Source organism: Sapajus apella, unplaced genomic scaffold, assembly GCF_009761245.1.
Source record: "Sapajus apella isolate SASKATOON/1434 unplaced genomic scaffold, GSC_monkey_1.0 scaffold33, whole genome shotgun sequence".
NCBI classification, from domain to species: domain Eukaryota; kingdom Metazoa; phylum Chordata; class Mammalia; order Primates; family Cebidae; genus Sapajus; species Sapajus apella.
In genome coordinates this window covers 7639372-7658914 of record NW_022436973.1, presented here as the reverse complement: position 1 = coordinate 7658914, position 19543 = coordinate 7639372, and the positions used below count along the sequence as shown (strand labels likewise).

Genomic DNA, 19543 nt, shown 5'->3' with positions numbered 1-19543 from the left:
AAAAAAAAAAAAAAAAAAAAAAAATCCACTCCATTCACCTAAAGCTTTGGTGAACTTTAGAAGGATAAGACTAAAATAATAACTACACAATAAAACATCTAAAATGCATATGCTATCTATACACACAGCATAATGATAGGGAAGGAGAAAATGGGCCTGATTTATCATTAAAGCCACTGATACATTTCACAAGATCTAAAAGAAGACGCTGGCTTTGTATGTTTTCCATTCATGTTAGGAATCAGGCTAACATAAAGGCTTGCTTCAACTTGACAAAATACCAGATGCACGCACAAATCACAAGTATCTGCTACAAAAATTTAGCATAGTTATGACAAGACAGGCTTTATTATTTACTAGCTATTCTAATCACTTGAAATTTCAGAATAAAATGTCTTGAGAACAAATCTCTTTATCAAGAAGTCAAGGCACAACTAAAACTACTATTTTCACTCTTCATCTGGTAGTAAACATCCAAAAGTGAACTTTAACTTTGTTCAGTCATCACTCTTTAATCAACAAGAACCAGGGTAGAGCAGAGCTAGCTTCTTCAGATCCAAAAGAAACAACCAACCCCTCAAATGGTCACCTCAGAAATGAGCAACAGAGAACCAATCACAATGGGCACAATGCTAAGAACCGTATAATCACTTTATAGTAAACATTATGAAACAACCACAGTTTCAGCCACTTGATTTTGTTCCCCATTCCCAAACGTACCATATTTCAAATTCTGGGATCATTCTTAATGAAAAATTATTCTGACAATGATGGAGATGTATACTTTTTATAATGCATTACTCAATTTTTCCATTAACCTCTATTCCATACTTAAAGGCAGCAAATGAAAAGACATTTCTAAATAAGATAGTCCTCCTGTCAAAAAATTTATTTTTCAGTCCCCCCAAATGCCAACAAAAATGTTCACTACCTTCATTTTCATCTCAAAGCAAAATTATACTTCTAACCTAACCAACCACATTCACCCTCACTATGTTTTTGAGACTTAAAAGCTGACTTTAAACTTAAGTTCTGTGTAAACCAAAAGGCACATGGGTGTGGTAGTAAAATCTGATAAAACTGTAATTTAGATAAAATTATTTTTTGTTTAGTTGAAAACATCTAACAATATTCCTTTACTCCATGAACATTTAATATTAAGCACTTGTGGGCCAGAAAAAAGATATAAAAGTGGACATCAGTCTGCATTTTAGAGAGGGATGCCTAAAAGCATCTTTGTGCAACCAACTAATGACACTTGGTTCTTCCTACACCATCTATAGAAGAAAACAATTCATTCAAAATGAATGACAGGGCGGCTGTCTGCAAAATGGAGTAAAAACTATCAACACCGTCACTGGATTCCAGCACCTGGAACACGCTGGCCCACAAAATCAAGTTTCACACCTAAAAATTGTACTAACAACTCCCAAATTCTCAATACTCAGTCATCAAAACATTTGACATGTCAAAGAAAGTGAAAGCAGCCCAAAATACTGTTCGTAGCATGTAACAATACGTTGCAAGTAACTACACGATTATTTCTAAAGCTTCACATTTTTCATCTAACAGATTTGAATATAAGGAAAATGAAAATTATACATTACAATCCATAAACAAAGTAATCAACAGTTAATCGAGCATATATGTGATATAAAAATGCATTCCCTGTTTTATTAAAAATCTGTCCAATAATATATACTAAGCACATCTTCATTAACTGTTTTATATAAACACGCCAAACATTTCACTTTCTTCATAAATTACCACAACGTTATTTGAACCACCTGTAACAGTTCTTCCCAGCTTCTTTTCATATTCTTGGAAAATGTCTGCACACTTTCCACTAAATTCAGAAATCCTCCATTCTTATCAAAGCTACCAAATTTCAAAAACAAGTACAACCAGTCTTGTACGAGATTCCCCTACGTGTCCAGACTTGAGTTTTTCAACTGCAAATGCTCTGAGATACATTACCAATATACACTAGTTAACAAGGTCCCAGACAATTCTTGTTGCTAAGACTGCATTTTGCAAAAATTACACCATTTCAAACCATTCAAGCAAGAAGCACTAAAAGAAATACTGCAGTCACAAGCCTAGCCTCTCCCTTCAGCAAACCTTCAGTTGCCATCATATTTTTTTCCAGTAGGTTATACCCTATTCTTGAATAATATACAACGGTCCCTACCAGCTTCCTCAATTTACATTAGGTTATCTGGGAATCCAGGAGCCAAGAAGGGTTTTCGGGCTCAGAAATCTCTTAAAGTCTGCAATTCTCAGCAAGACACCACCCAGATGAATGAATGTTTAGCACTTAACACTGAGTAATCCTCACCGGAGCCCCTCAGGTTTGTCATTATAAGGCACACGTTGGAGGCACACAAAAAGCCCATACATTTACAACCTAACAGCTAAGCCTGCCGCTCTGGCATCCATCCTCCTCACTAACCTGATCCTCAAAGTCCCTCCCACCACCCAATTCACGTGGCTGCCAACTAACGCAGCCAAGCTTCAGAGAAACTCTCCATCAAAACCAGCCACCCTCCGCAGCCCACTGGATCTCGTCCTCCTGAAATGGTAGAGGATCCTCTCCCCAAGGATCCACAAAAGTGCAGCTCACAGCAGCCCCTTCCCTACTGGGTGACCAAAGGCCTGGCATCTTACTATAACTCTCAGAGCTTCGGGAGGCGTACTCACCCCACCCCCTCACATCCTAGCTTCAGACGCCGGCTTCTTAAACTGCTACACCCTAGAGCAAGCCCCTCCCCAGCAATGGACCTCGTGGGCATTTTACTGCAACCCCTCCAACTTCAGGCCACGAAGACGGCAGGTTATAAGACTTCCTGCCTGAACTCACAGGAGTGTACTAACTACAGCTTCCTCCCCACAGGTGTGACCTGGGTCCCCTTACGCTGGTAGGCCACAAAGGCCTCCTTTCCATTCCGGGTCGAGAAAGTGTCCTCACTACGATTATCTCCCCACATCCAGGCAGAGATGCCGTCATAACCTCTGCTCCATTGGGGGAGACAAGAAATCTTCCGGATTCGGGATGTTGGCGTGTTTTCACTGCAGTCCCCGTTAGCTCGCAGGCCGCTGAGCCAGCCAGCTCTGGCCTGCCCCCTCTCAGACCACTGGTGCGTCCTCGCTACGGCCTCGTCCCCACTTCGGTACGCAGGCTCATGCTCTCTTGCATCCTCTCAGATCTCAGAAGCGTAAGTGGCACCCCAGACCCCCTGCAGCCCTGCTCCGACCCTTTGTGTGGGGCGCTAGTTGCCGCGGGCTCGAAGGCCTCCGAAGGCCCCGCCCCAGGCCACCAAGGGGCGGCACAAGCCCCGCACAGCCCCGCCCGTTCAGGGACTGCGGGAGTCTTACCAGGGAAAGCTGCGCGGCACCAGAACCCAGACCCCGAATTACCCCCCGCGCGAGTGCCTCCGCCCCGCGGCCGACAGCCCCAGCCCGAACGGCTGCCCGGAGCCCAGAGCAGCCACCACCTCCTTCGCCGCTTCACAAAATGGCCGCCGGCCCGCTCAGCGGCTCCGCGTTCCAGAAGGGGGCGGGGCTGACTGGTGACGTCACTAGGCGGCGCAAGCGCGCTGAAGTTCTCGGGCGATCTCCCGGAAGTTGCCTGTGTTTGTCCTAAGAGGGGCTATTCAGTCCCTGCACACGACAGTTTTGCGCAAAAGCCCGACCTTGGGCGAATGACGCTGCCAGGAGGGCTGGGTGTGAGTGCCCAGCTTCGCCCTTCAAGACTTTGTGCAAATTGTTTCACGCCTTCGAGTTTCCGCGGAAGGACCAAATTGTGCTTACCTCGAAGCGATTTGAGGATTAAATGGACCACAACTTGGTGGCTTGTTATTATATCCGGACAAAACAGCCAAAACCTGATAATTTTTTCCCATTTAAAAGTTTATAAGGCCGGGCGCGGTGGCTCACGCCTGTAATCCCAGCACTTTGGGAGGCCGAGGCGGGTGGATCACGAGGTCAAGAGATCGAGACCATCCTGGTCAACATGGTGAAACCCCGTCTCTACTAAAAATACAAAAAATTAGCTGGGCATGGTGGCGCGTGCCTGTAATCCCAGCTACTCAGGAGGCTGAGGCAGGAGAATTGCCTGAACCGAGGAGGCGGAGGTTGCGGTGAGCCGAGATCACGCCATTGCACTCCAGCCTGGGTAACAAGAGCGAAACTCTGTCTCAAAATAAATAAATAAATAAATAAATAAATAAATAAAATAAAAGTTTATAAACGCCAGGTACGGTGGCTCACGCCTGTAATCCCAGCACTTTGGGAGGCCGAGAAGGGCAGATCACGACATCAGGAGTTCGAGACCAGACATGGTGAAACCCCGTCTCTGCTGGGCATAGTGGTGCACGCCTGTAGTCCCCGCTACTCCGGAGGCTGAGGCAGGAGAATTGCTTGAACCCGGGAGATGGAGGTTGCAGTGAGCCAAGATCACGCCACTGCACCCCAGCCTGGGCGACAGAGCAAGATTCCGTCATTTAAAAAAAAAAAAAAATTCAATCCATTGTAATCCCTCCACAGCTTCACTATAGTATTATTTTATTATAGTAAAAGCTATTCTCAAGCTGCTTTGGACCTAGCCCCCGAACTTCACACCCCTGCTAATTAAAAGCCACATGTGGTGGCTTAAGCCTGTAGTCCTAGCTACTTGGGAGTTAAAGGCAGGAGGATCCCTTGAGCCTAGGAGTTCCAGGCTGCAGTGAGCTATGATTATACCACTGCACTTTAGCCCAGGTGACAGGGGAAGACCCTATCTCTTTCAAAAAAAAAAAAAAAAAATCAGAGTTGAAATTCTCACAATTCCAACAACCTTTTGGGATTTGTGTGGCAGACTGGGCTGGTGCTAGCCCAGCATGCCAAGAACAGCAAGTTGGAAAAGCAGGCCACACTGTTAAACCAAACCTATACTGTATATACACTCTTGTGTAGGTATAACATAGTCCATTAAAAACAAAACTTGCTAAATGCAATGTGATATCCAGGGCTGGATCCTGGAACAGAAAAAAGGACATTAGGAAAACTGGTGCAAGCTAAATAAAATCTGAAGTTTAGGTTGAGCATAGTGCCTTATGTCTGTAATCGAAGCATTTTGGGAGGCCAAGAGACAAGAGGATCACTTGAGCCCAGGAGTTCAAGACCAGCCTGGGCAGCATAGTCCCAGTCTCTACAAAAAAAAATTTGAAATAATAATTTTTAAAAATCACATTTCACTAATACTGATATGCCAATGTTAACCTCTAAGTTGTGACAAATGTACCATAGTTTTCTTCATTGTTTTTCTTTTGTTGCTTTTTGAGACGGAGTCTTGCTCTGTTGCTCAGGTTGGAGTGCAGTGGCGCCATCTTGGTTCACTGCCACCTCTGCCTCCAGGGTTCAAGGTCTTCTTGTGCCTCAGCCTCCCAAGTAGCTAGGATTACAGACACCCACCACCACGCCAGCTAAATTTTGCATTTTTAGTAGAGACAGGGTTTCACCATGTTGGCCAGGCTGGTCTCGAACTCCTGACCTCAAGTGATCCTCTCACCTCAGCATCCCAAAGTTCTGGGATTATAGGCATGAGCCACTGCACCCAGCCTGTTGTTGTTTTTTGAGACAGGGTCTCACTGTGTCACTCAGGCTTGAATGCAGTGGTGTGATAACAACTCACTAGCCTTAACCTCGTAGGCTGAAGCAATCCTCCCACCTCAGCCTCCCAAGTAGCTTGGACTACAGGTGGGCGCCACCACGCCCGAATAATTTTTGTTTTTTTTGTGAAGACAGAGCCCAGGCTGGTCTTAAATTCCTGAGCTCAAGCAATCTGCCAGTCTTGGCCTCCTAAAGTACTGGGATTACAGGTGTAATCCCACACCCAGCCAAATTAGCATAGTTTTACATAAGGCTTTTTAGAGGAAAACTGGCAATAGATCCATATAACTCTACTATCCTTGCAACTTTTCAGTAAATCTAAAATTATTCTAAGTAAAAAAGATATTTTTAAAAAAGGAAAACTCTATAATTTCATGTCCTCCTTCCCCTGTCCATCTACATTTACCAAACTTTAGGCCGGTGGTTTTCAAATTTTCTTGTTTTCCTGCTACTGGGAAGTATGAAGAGCAATCAAACTTTTTTGACTATTACCCACAATAAGAAATACATTTGTGGTCGGGCATGGTGGCTCATGCCTGTAATCCAAGCACTTTGGAGGCCACCTGAGGTAGATCACCTGAGGTCAGGAGTTCAAGACCAGCCTGATCAACATGGTGAAACCCCGTCTTTTTTTTTTTTTTTTTAATTAAAGACGGGGTTTCCCCATGTTGGTCAGGCTGGTCTTGAACTCCTGACCTCAGGTGATCCGCCCGCCCTGGCCTCCGAAATGGATTACAGGTGTGAGCCACTATGCCCAGCCGAAACCCCATCTTAAAAAAAAAAAAAAAAAAATACATATGCAACCTGGTATACAAATTCAAATATATCATCACAATATATTCTTAAAATATGCATAAATATACTCTAGCATATTCTGTCCTTTTTTTAGTACTGGTAACTATCCACCTATGGGTTCAGACCCACAAATGAAAAGCTCTAGTTATAATGGCCTTCTCTTGGTTTCTCAAGTATAATACTTTGTGCTTCAGGCCCTTTGCTCTTGCTGTTCCTTCCTCTCATTCCTAGATTAGTGAGCCCTTCATTTTTTTTTTGAGACAGAGTCTTGCTATATTGCCCGGGCTGGAGTACAGTGGGGCAATCTCAGCTCACTGCAACCTCTGCTCCCTGGGTTCAAGCCATTCTCTTACCTCAGCCTCCTGAGTAGCTGGGATTACAAGCACGTGTGTGCCACCACACCCAGCTAATTTTTGTATTTTCAGTAGAGATGGGGTTTCACCATGTTGGGCAAGCTGATCTTGAACTCCTGACCTCATGATCCACTCACCTCATTCTCCCAAAGTCCTGGGATTACAGGCGTAAGCCACTGCCACCAGCCACTCTTCATATTTTTAAGCACCACCTCCTCAGAAAAGCTTTCCTCTAACACCCAGCATGGTAGGTTTTCTCACCACTTTATTTCTTTCATAGCACTTACCACAATCTATAACATTGTTTTTGTTTTTGAGTTTTGAGTTTTTTTTTTTTTTTTGAGACAGAGTTTCACTCATGTTACCCAGGCTGGAGTGCAATGGCGCGATCTCGGCTCACCGCAACCTCCGCCTCCTGGGTTCAGGCAATTCTCCTGCCTCAGCCTCCTGAGTAGCTGGGATTACGGGCACGCACCACCATGCCCAGCTAATTTTTTGTATTTTTAGTAGAGACGGGGTTTCACCATGTTGACCAGGATGGTCTTGATCTCTTGACCTCGTGATCCACCTGCCTCAGCCTCCCAAAGTGCTGGGATTACAGGCGTGAGCCACCACGCCCGGCTTGGTTTTTGTTTTAAATGCTCTTGTTGCCCAGGCTGGAGTGCAATGGTGAAATCTCGGCTCACTATAACCTCCGCGTCCCGAGTTCAAGCGATTCTCCTGCCTCAGCCTCCCAGTAGCTGGGATTATAGGCATGCACCACCATGCGCAGCTAATTTTGTTTTTTTTGTTTGTTTACTTGTTTGTTTTTGAGACCAGTCAGTCTGACCTCAGGTGATCCACCCGCCTCAGCCTCCCAAAGTGCTGGGATTACAGGCCTGAGCCACCATGCCCGGCCTATAACATTGTTTGTTTACTTCTTATTTTCCATCTCTCCACTAAAATTTAAAGCACAGTGAAGGCGGGGTCTGTTTTGGTCCTGTTAACCAGTATATTCCTAATATCCAGAACAAGTCTAGCTCCTGGCAGGCATTCAAATAATTGCTAAATGAAGAGATACAAAAGCCCAGTTACAAGGTTTCTTAGGCCTACTGAGGGCCCCGTGGATGCCACATTAACCTCTGTGACCTACACACACTCCAGATGAGTTCCTGGAAAATCTAAAGTAACTGGAAGACCATGAAAAGGGAAAGCAATCATCAACCCCTGCACCTACTTAACTTTAAGACATTCTCTATTGTTCCTTATTCCAGCCCCAATTGATAAGGCCACTGGACTTTGTAACTGACATGGTCGACCTCATGACTCCACACCCTACGACCCCCTCCCAGCTTGCAAACCCATGACCCACTCCCAGCTTTCCCAAAACCCCCTAAATGGTAACTTTCAACTGCCAAACCCAAACCTATAAAACCAACTCCTATCCCTCCGCCCTTTCTGACACCCTTTTTCGGCCTCAGCCTGCCGGCACCCAGGTAAATAAACAGCCATGATGCTCACATAAAGCCTGTTTGGGGGTCTCTTCATTCAGAGAGCGAGTTTTAACACCACCGAGTCATTTATGCAAATCAGGTGAAGTGGTGGTCTTCTTCGTACTTTTTTTTTTTGAGACAGAGTCTCACTCTGTCGCCAGGCACCAAGCTGGAGTGCAGTGGCACAATCTTGGCTCACTACAGTCTCTGCCTCCTGGATTCAAGCAATTGTCCTGCCTCAGTCTCCTGAGTAGCTGGGACTACAGGCGCACGCCACCACACCCAGCTAATTTTTGTATTTTTAGTAGAGACGGGGTTTCACCATGTTGGCCAGGATGGTCTCGATCTCTTGACCTTGTGATCTGCCCGTCTTGGCCTCTCAAAGTGCTAGGATTACAGGCTTGAGCCACCGCGCCCGGCCTTGTTCACACTTCCCAAGTACAGCTTCCACTTCTCCCTGAACCTCTCATAAAGTCACAAGAGTAAACAGAAAGTGAGTTTATTTTTCCAGTCTTCATATTAACAATTTTTAAGGAAATAAATCATTAGGACAATAGGTGGAGTCACAGACATATTTCTAGCTCCATTAGGTCAAAGGAAAGGAAAGAAGAAAGGAGAAAGGAGACAAACCCTCTAAGAAACTGTCCATTCAGTCTACAGTCAATATGAAGAGGTACCCTTTGGAGCCACAGAAAACATTAAATTAAAGTGGATTATGCTTGCTGTTAAAGGAACTGGTCCAGCTGAGCAGCAGAAGATGATGACTCAAATGTCCATGTAGAGCATCATGGTCCCTGAGCAAAGAGACTTCTTCTGGTTCCTCCTGCTGTCCTCACCAAGAGCACAGATGTGTACAGCAGCAATATAATAGCAGATGTCTCTACGGCTTCAGGATGAAAATGTCCACACACTGTAAGACCCAGGAAGAAATGGGAAGTGCTCCAAACCCAAGGAGCTGAAGCTAGGGAAAGATAGTTTCCTTGTGTTTCTATCATAGAGGTGGGCTGATGTTGAAGCCAACGTTCTATACCAATCTGGAGCATCCACTGGGCCTAACAAAGTGCCTGGTTGTGCACAGGTTGATGAGGCAGGAGCGGCCAGACCAGCGCAAAGTCAGAGTTCTATTCTTTTTTTGTTGTTTTTTGAGATGGAGTCTTGTTCTGTCGCCCAGGCTGGAGTGCAGGGGCACCATCTTGGCTCACTGCAACCTCCACCTCCCAGGTTCAAGTGATTCTCCTGCCTCAGCCTCCCAAGTAACTGAGATTACAGGCATGCGCCACCACGCCCAGCTAATTTTTGTATTTTTAGTAGACAGGGTTTCACCATGTTAGTCATGCTGGTCTCGAATTGCTGACCTCATGATCTGCCCACCGCTGCCTCCTAGAGTGCGGAGATTACAGGCGTGAGCCACCACACCCAGCCCTCTTCTTCTAGTGTTGGGTCCACTTGATGCTCTTGAGGTCAATGCCATCCTGAACCATCTCCCAGAGAGGGCTGCCAAAGAGAAGAGACATTAAATGAGTTAGGGCTTAGATAGGAAGTGGCCAACATTAGCCCCAAGGCCCTGAGCAATGCCTTGCCTCCTTCTGTCCCTGTCTATCCTCTGCCTCTTGCCGGTAGACCCTAACACAGGTGGTTAACATGTCTTTCCCAGTTCCCTGTAAGTCCCTGTTAGCCTTCCTGAGAGCTCTCCCCAACTGCCAACAAACAGGAATAACTAGGTACCTCAGGCTCAATTGCAGTGGGGTCCTAAGCCAATGCACACCAAACATGGTCACATTCTTGAAGCTCTCATTCCAGTTGTAAGAGGCTGTGGCCACAGTTTCCCCGGGAGTAACCAAGACCCTTGGGACTAGTATAAACAGCTAGTTTCAGCCTCTCTTCACATGACCTGTATAAGCAGCTAGTTTCAGCCCACCACATATTACCCGCTTTTCAACATTTGTTTCTTGGTTTTGTTCTGGTTTCCAGTTAGGGTTTGGAACTAGAACAAAACCAAGAAACAATGCTGAAATCATCTCAGTATGCTGTGCCATTATCCAGTTTTGGCCAGCTTCATCTCCCCAGAGTTGGGCTGCGCTTCTGATATCCCTGGCTCCAATCTAAAAGAATCCTTTGGGGGCAGTAGGGGAGCAAAAAAAAAAAAAAAAAAAAGAAAAAAAAAATTCCTTGGATCTTAGACCTGAGCATCCTATCTCACACAAGAGCTGCTGCTGAGAAATCTCTGCTAAACTCTGATCGATCCCCAAGCAGAAGCTTGGATATCTTGGATAATGTTCCCAGGCCAGATATTACTTCAACGTGCTATGAATATGGGATTTTGCAGTTTAGATTTCACCAGGTAATTTTACCAAATTTCCTTCTATTGTTTTTTTTTTTTCTTTTTTGAGCCCCCCCCCCCTTTTTTTTTTCTTAATTTCATTCTATTCTTGACTTGCCTCCTTTACACTAAACATTCCCAGAATGCCTTTCTCTTCATGAGATTTTCCATGGCCCTTAAAGTCAGCCATCTCCTTCCTGTCCTTCCTCTTTAGGGAGGGCCACTTATTATTATAGACTCTGAGCACTAATGGGACTAGGCTGCATTCAGTTTGTAAAGGGCTGGAAGGAATAGGGTGCAGATGCTGAAGCCACAGAGATAGGAAATAAAAGGCTTTGCTGGCCATGTGGTCTGTAAAAATGACTTTTGAGTGTACCACATACAGAAAGCTACGTCAAAGGAAAAATCGTATAGTTGAGCAAGCTATAGTCGCTTAAGCAATACTGCTAGACCCTACAAAGAAAAATTCAGAGCACAGGAAGGCTTGGGAGAGCTCATAAAGGGAAGGAGGGTATATACTTGAAATTCCTCTCTACCAACTGGACCAAGAGAATCCTGAAAGCCAAGGTTAACCAAGACAGAGCCAGGCTCTGAAAAAATCCGGAGGGCTCAAGATTCCCAGGAGGAAGATGAGCTCTCTGGCTACTAGGGAAGCGCTGGTACCAGCTGAGTGGCCAAGAATCTCATTACCTTTATAAACACCTTTACAAAGAAAACTCTGAGTAGTGGTTCTTTTTTTTAAATAGAGATGGGGTTTCACCGTGTTGCCTAGGCTGGTCTTGAACTCCTGGGCTCAAGCAATCTACCCAGGCCGTTCTTGAACAACCGGGCTCAAGCAATTTGCCTGCCTCTCAGCCTCTTTCCAAAGTGCTGGGATTGCAGGCATGAGCCACCACACTCAGCCTGAGTATTGGTTCTAAACCTTTTGAAAATCCAATACAGCTACACACTTCCTTCCAAGGAAAATACACAACTGTACAATACTTAGCATACAATTTCAGAGCTATAATATACCTCCTGAATCTAGCCATACGATTCAAATTATGAATCCCTGTCTTTTTTTTTTTTTTTTTTCAGATGGAGTCTCGCTCTGTCACCCAGACTGGAGTGCAATGGCATGATCTTTGCTCACTGCAGCCTCCGACTCCAGAGTTCAAGCAATTCTCCTGCTTCAGCCTCCTGAGTAGCTGGGGTTACAGACATGTGCAACCATGCCTGGCTAATTTTTATATTTTTAGTAGAGATGGGGTTTCACCATGTTGGCTAGGCTGGTCTTGAACTCCTGACCTCAAGTAATCTGTCTACCTCGGCCTCCCAAAGTGCTGAGATTATAGGAGTGAACCACCACTCCCGGCCATGAATCCCTATCTTAAAGAGAGTTTTTCTATACTTAGTCTATAAACCACTAATTATGTATTGATAATGCTACAATGACAACTATTAACACTATCACTAAAATAATGAGGGGCTGGGCACAGTGGCTCATGTCTGTAATCCCAGCACTTTGGGAGGCCAAGGTGAGAGGATGGCTTGATCCCAGGAGTTCAAGACCAGCCTGGACAACACAGTGAGACCCCCATCTCTACCAAAAATATATTTTTAAAATTAGCTAGGCGTGGAGGCACACAACTGTAGTCCTACCTATTTGGGAGTTTGAGGCAGGAGGATAATTTGAGCCCAAGAGTCCAAGGTTACACTGAGCTATGATTGTGCCACTTGCACTCCAGCCTGGGTGACAGAATGAGACACTGTCTCTCAAGATAATAATAATCTGGCCAGGCACAGTGGCTCATGCCTATAATCCCAGCACTTTGGGAGACCAAGGTGGGTGGATCACCTAAGGTCGGGAGTTCAAGACCAGCCTGACCAACATGGAGAAACCCCGTCTCTACTAAAAAATACAAAATTGGCCGGGCGCGGTGGCTCAAGCCTGTAATCCCAGCACTTTGGGAGGCCGAGGCGGGTGGATCATGAGGTCAAGAGATCGAGACCATCCTGGTCAACATGGTGAAACCCCGTCTCTACTAAGTACAAAAAATTAGCTGGGCATGGTGGCGTGTGCCTGTCATCCCAGCTACTCAGGAGGCTGAGGCAGGAGAATTGCCTGAACCCAGGAGGCGGAGGTTGCGGTGAGCCGAGATGGCGCCATTGCACTCCAGCCTGGGTAACGTGAGTGAAACTCCATCTCCAAACAAAATAAAAAAAAAAAAAATACAAAATTAGCCAGGTGTGCTGGCGCATGCCTGTAACCCCTAGCTTGAACCTGGAGTGCGGAGGTTGTGGTAAGCCATGATCGTGCCACTGCACTCCAACCTGGGCAACAAGAGTGAAACTCTGTCTCAAAGGGAAAAAAAAGATAATAATAATCACACTGAAAAATTCTACCTGGGTCAGGTGCGGTGGCTTGTGCTGGTAATCCCAGCACTTTGGGAGGCCAAGGCAGGAGGACTGCTTTAGCCTGGGAGTTTGAGACCAGCCTGGGCAACATAGCAAAACTCCATCTCTACAAAAAATACAAAAATTAGCCAGGCATGGTGGTACATACCTGTAGTCCCAGCTACTTGGGAGGCTGAGGTGGTAGGATTACTTGAGCTTGGGAGGCACAAGTTGCTGTGAGGTGTGACTGCACCACTGCATGCCAGCCTGGATGACAGAGCAAGGACTTGTCTCCAAAAAAAAACTACTACCTGCATTCATCTAGTTCTATAGTTTTTAAAAACACTTTCTCATTGTGAAGACAAGTAGTCAAGAAGATCCACATTCTTGCTTTGTGGAACCTCTAAATCCTAAAATCCAAGTACTCTTGAACTTTGGTTTTGGCAGTATAAACACATAGCCTAAGGACAAGAGGGGAGACAGCACTAGCGTTTCTTCCAAAGGGTCTCTGATACAGTATGTTTACCTCATTTCTCGAAGACGTTTCACATGCTGAATGCACTTCTCCACTGTGTAGTCCACTTCCTCCTCTGTAGTGAAGCGGCCAATTCCAAACCTGAAAAAAGTCACAGGAGAATGGCTCCCTATCAGAGCTCTGGCACTGGGAAAACTCATTCCGCAAATACTCACTGAGGATCTACAACACAAGAGACATGGAGAGAAGAACATGGTCCTTCCCCTTTAGGGCAGAGTTTCTCAGAGTATGGTATACAGATCAGCCGGGCATGGTGGCTCACACCTGTAATTCCAGCACTTTGGGAGGCTGAGGTGGACGGACTACTTGAGGTCAGGAGTTCAAGACCAGCCTAGCCAACATGGTGAAACCCCATCTCTACTAAAAACACAAAAATTAGCTGGGTACGGTGGCACATATCTGTAACCCCAGCTACTCAGGAGGCTGAGGCAGGAGAATTGCTTGAACCTGCAAGGTAGACGCTGCAATGAGCTGAGGTCATGACATTGCACTCCAGCCTGGCCAACAGTCTCAAAACACGGTCTACAGACCACCCACATTAAAATCACCTGTGATGTTGAGATGTTTCCTACTCCTCCTCCAAACCTAGTAAATCAGAATATCTGAATGTGGGACTCAGATATCATCATATTTCACAAACTTCTCAGGTGATACTCAGTGAAGTCTGAGAACCACTGCTCTAGAAGCTTTCACAAGGTTATTAGAAGAGATAAGAAGAACTAAATTGAGAAAAATGCCACGGCAGAAAAATAAAAAACACTGTAATAGGATATGAAAAATATAAGAGGATGTCTTTCATAAATGTTACAGCTCAACTCACTGACCTGATAGAAGAGTGTGCTAAATCCTCATCAGTGCCAATTGCTCTAAGGACGTAAGAGGGCTCCAGGGATGCAGAGGTGCAGGCACTGAGGAGAGAGACACAGGCCTTATTCAGTTCATCATCAACATCTACTTTTAGTCACAAACCCTCAGTCTTGGACTCAACCCACAGGGCCCTGGAATCATACCATGGAGACAAAAGAGACCTTCTAATCTGGCAAAGCCAAAGGACCTGATGCTGCCCTGCACATCCTAGGATGTGTGAACCTAGCTCCTCTGGCCCCTATGGTGGATGACTTCCTTGAGCAAGGATGCTGGCATAGTATAACAGAGCATGATACCACATGAGTTGGGTTTGACAAGAAGAGGCAGTAGAGGACCATGTGCTCACTCCTCCAGGACACAATATACCATTGGCACCAGCCTGAAGGGCAGCTAAACCCTTAGTGGCCTTTGGAGCATCTTCAGTTCTGGAGGCCTATAACAGAACTGCTAGTGTAACCCCAGGACAGATACATATATCCCCTGGGACCATAAAAGGCACAAAATGCTGGCTGGGCATGGTGGCTCACGCCTGAAATCCCAGCACTTTGGGAAGCCGAGGTGGATGGATCACAAAGTCAGGAGTTTGAGACCAGCCTGGCCAACATGGTGAAACCCATCTCTACTAAAATACAAAAATTAGCTGGGCATGGTGGCAAGCACCTATAATCCTAACTACTCGGGAGGCTGAGCCTGGAGAATTGCTTGAACTCGGGAGGCGGAGACTGCAATCAGCCGAGACTGCACCATTACACTCCAAGACTGGGCAACACAGTGAGACTTTGTCTCAAAAAAAAAAAAAAAAAAAAGGCACAAAATTCTACCCCAGAAAGCATTCCTCGGGTGGTAAACTTTAGCCTGTACCCAGCTACCCAGCCAACCAAATAAAAAAGAGGCCCTTCCAAAATGACCTTTACCCTTAATCAAGAGCTCTTGTGCCTGTCATCTCCACACTGGGAAGCTTAACAGCCTGTATGACACTTCTAAGTGGCCCTGATGCAGGCCCTGTCTATACTGTCCAGCTCACCTCCCTGAGGATAAGGCAACATCCTTCAGTGCCATCAGCAGACTCTCCCCTTCCACATATGCAAAGGAGAGGTTGATACAGCCTGGAGGAAAGAAATACTATGAGAGAGGTCTCAGAGTCTCAGCCTGTACCAGAATGAGAATAGAAAGCACAAGTCCATACCGGGATAATGGTGCTCAGGGTCCCCATTCATCACCACATCTGGAAGGCTCTTCATTATATTCTGTATCAGCCGCTCTGCTAACTTTGAGATCCGCTTGTGGTCATACTAAGGAGCAGGCAAGGAAGGATTAAGCAGTAACCATCGACCAGCTCAGAAACACAGTTTAAGAAGCCCTTCTCCTATAACTGGAAGTGACTATGTGTCAGCCCCACCTATCATCTTATGTTACTCATGGAGACCACTGTATCTCCAGTACTAAGCATAGTGCCTGGAATGTAAAAGGTGCTTGATAACTGGACACAGGGTTCATTTATTAATCCAGAAATAAATGAGCTGATAACTACTAAAAGGGCATGGGTTTTGGAGCCTATAATGCCTCCCTCAGAACTCAGAACAAGGTACCGGCAGCACCAGGACAAGGAAGAGTTTTCTTTTCTTTCTTTTCTTTTTTTTTTTTGACAGAGTCTTGCTCTGTCACCCAGACTAGAGTGCAGTGGCACAATCTCGGCTCACTGCAACCTCCACCTCCCGGGTTCAAGCAATTCTCCTGCCTCAGCCTCCTAAGTAGCTGGGATTACAGGGATGCGCCACCATACCTGGCTAATTTTTGTATTTTTAGTAGAGACGGGGTTTCACCTTGTTGGTCAGGCTGGTCTAGAACTCCTGACCTTATCATCCACCCACCTCGGCTTTCCAAAGTGCTGGGATTACAGGCATGAGTCACCTTGCCCAGCCAAAGAAGAGTTTTCTTAAGCCCTCTCTCTCAGCAGAAATCTGCCTCAGTCATGCTGAGAAGCCTCTAAATAGGAGACCCAGCACAGGGGAAGAAGTTGTAGGAGGGAACTGTTCTCCCCATACCTCCATCTCTTGCTGTGCCACCTCACACGCAGCCCCCAGCCCCACCACCAAGGGTGTGGGCACTGTCCCAGACCGCATACCCCGCTCCTGCCCCCCTCCACTCTGCAGGGCCTCCACACGCACACGGGGCCGGCGACGGATGTAGACAGCACCAACCCCTGGGAAACAAAGTTTGTTACAAAAAAGAGAAAGAGAGAAACATAGTTAAAACAAAATATCACTTTCCAAAGGGATCAAAATATTATTTCAACTTTTCTGTAAGCGTGACATTTTTCTAATTAAAAAATTTTAAGGAAAAGAAGAAATAGCAGTAAAAGCATAATATTTAGTAAAATGATTTAACACCTGGAATATAAATACCAGAAGGAATGATGATCAAAATGGTTGAAAGTAGCTCCCTATGCTATATGAAATGCCATCATACATACAGTATTATTCATAATAGTAAAAAGATTGGAAACAACTTAGATGTTTATCATCAGGGTAACATCAAATAGATTATGGCATGTACATACAATAAAATATCAAGCAGGTGTGTAAAAGACTGAGAGGGCATGGTGGCTCACACCTGTAATCCCCACACTTTGGGAGGCCAAGGAGGGCGGATCACCTCAGGTCAGGAGTTTGAAACCAGCCTGGCCAACATGGTGAAACTATGTCTCTACTAAATATACAAAGATTAGCCAGGTGTGGTAGCGAGCACCTGTAATCCCAGCTACTCGGGAGGCTGAGACAGGAAATGAACCCAAGATGTGGAGGTTGCAATTAGCTGAGATAATGCCACGGCACTCTAGCCTGTCCCAGGGTGACACAGCAAGACTTCGTCTCAAAAAAAAAAAAAAAAAAAAAAAAAGAGGAAGCTTGTTCTGAACTGACACCATAAAATCTCCAAGATACCAAGATACATTGTTAGAAACTGATGAAATCCAAATAAAGTCTGTACTTTAGTTTTTTAAAAATATGCATTATTGGTGAAAAAAGCAAGATCAAAACAGGGAGTACAGTATGCTATCATCTAAATAAAAAAAGAAAGGTGGAAAGGAAGTATATATTTGTTTGTAAACAAATAGGATAATTGTAGAAAAACCCAAGAAATTATACCCCATAACCAGAGTAAATCAGAAAAAAAAAAAGAAATTACCTCCCCAGAAGGGAACTACATAGCTGGAGGACAGGGGTGAGAGGTAGACTTTTATCTGTGCACTTTTAGGTAGCTTTTGAATTTTGAACCACATGAATATTACTTTTTTGAAATAAAATTAAAACTAAAATAAAAAAAAATTGGGCAGGGCGCGGTGGCTCACGCCTATAATCCCAGCACTTTGGGAGGCCGAGGCAGGCTAATCACCTGAGGTCGGGAGTTTGAGATCAGCCTGACCAACATAGAGAAACCCCATCTCTATTAAAATTGCAAAATTAACTGGGTGTGGTGGTGCATGCCTGTAATCTCAGCTACTCTGAGGCAGGAGAATCACTTGAACCAGGGTGGCGGAGGCTGCCGTGAGCCAAGATCATGCTATTGCACTTCAGCCTGGGAAACAAGAGTGAAACTCCGACTCAAAAAAAACAAAAAACTGGTGGGTCGTTGTGGCTCACGACTATAATCCTAGGACTTTGGGAGGCCAAGAATCACTTAAGACCAGAAGTTTGAGACCAGCCTAAGAAACATAGTGAGACCCCGCGTCTACAAAGGAAAATTAAAAATTAGCTGGGCACGATGGCATGTACTTATAGTCCCAGCGACTCTGGAGGCTGAGGCAGGAGGATCACTTGAGCCTAGGAGGTAAGGCTGCAGTGAGCTGTGATCGTACCACTCACTGCATTCCTGGTTGGGCAGCAGAGTGAAACCTTCACTCAAAAAACAAAAAACTTGAAAATGTGTATAACCTGTGACTAAACAAGCCTATTTATGGAAAATTTGTACCAAAATATGAGCATAAGCGTGCAAAGTTATTCACTAAGTAATCAGGGCTTCTGAATAGAATGGGCATTTGTCAGTTCTTCTCCCACACAGAAAAACTGTTTATGCCGAGAATAGAGGTACTATAAAAATTAAGGCAGTGGTTTCCAAATTTATTATGAAGGACACCAGATTTTAAATTAAAAGCTGGGTGCAGTGGGTCATGCCTGTAATCCCAGCACTTTGGGAGACTTAGGTGGGAAGGTTGCTTGAGATCAGGAGTTCAAGCCTGAGCAACATAGTGTGACCTCCATCTCTACAAAACCTATGTTAAAAATCAGTCAGGCATGGTGGTGCACACCTGTAGTGCTAGTTACTGGTGAGGCTGGGGTAGGAGGGTTGCTTAAGCCCAGGAGATTGAGGAGCAGGAAGCTAGGATAGCGCCACTACACTCCAGCCTGAGCAACAAAGTGAGACTTTGTCTCTAAAAAATAAATGAATAGGCAGGGTGCAGTGGCTCATGCCTATAATCTCAGCACTTTGGGAGGCTGAGGTGGGTGGAACACGAGGTCAGGAGTTCAAGACCAGCCTAGCCAAGTTGGTGAAACCCTGTTTCTACTAAAAGTACAAAAATTTAGCCGGGTGTGGTGTAATCCCAGCTACTCAGGAGGCTGAAGCAGAGAATTGCTTGAATCCATGAAGCGGAGGTTGCAGTGAGCTGAGATCACGCCCCTGCATTCCAGCCTGGGCGACAGAGTGAGACTCTGTCTCTAAATAAATAAATAAATAAATAAAATGAATAAAATAATATATTAAACTGTATTTATTAAGAATTATTTCAGCCTGACAAGGTGGCTCAGTACTTTGGGAGGCTGAGGTGGGTGGATCATAAAGTGAGGAGATCGAGACCAAGCTGGCTAACATGGTGAAACCCCGCCGCTACTGAAAATATAAAAAAATTAGCCAATCATGGTGTCGAGCACCTGTAGTTCCAGATACTCAGGAGGCTGAACCAGGAGAACTGCTTGAACCTGGGAGGCAGAGGTTGCAGTGAGCCAAGATCATGCCACTGCACTCCAGCCTTGGCGACAGAGTGAGACTCCGTCTCAAAATAAATAAATAAATAAATGAATAAAATAATGTTCTGGTTAACACAGTGAAATCGTGTCTCTACTGAAAATACAAAAAATTAGCTGGGCATGGTGGCGAACACCTGTAGTCCCAGCTACTC

The 19543-nt window shown here is 45.2% G+C and overlaps 1 protein-coding gene across 17 annotated transcripts in view; it reads right to left on the bottom strand.

Moving 5' to 3' along the window:
* LOC116562754 (RNA-binding protein 12) overlaps positions 1–19543 on the bottom strand; it is a 74320-nt gene that overhangs the window by 35571 nt on the left and 19206 nt on the right. For 3 of the 17 annotated variants that reach the window (XM_032295102.1, XM_032295100.1, XM_032295101.1), the window contains exons 3-7: positions 16413–16570; positions 15554–15659; positions 15392–15473; positions 14325–14408; positions 13492–13581 (exon numbers count right to left, since the gene is read on the bottom strand). In XM_032295102.1, coding sequence (XP_032150993.1) covers positions 13492–13581; positions 14325–14408; positions 15392–15473; positions 15554–15659; positions 16413–16570 — 520 coding nt within the window. Of the gene's footprint in view, positions 1–3375; positions 3543–9603; positions 9764–13491; positions 13582–14324; positions 14409–15391; positions 15474–15553; positions 15660–16412; positions 16571–19543 lie in introns of those variants that run through there. The other 14 variants (XM_032295105.1, XM_032295107.1, XM_032295106.1 and 11 more) reach the window with 12 other exon arrangements.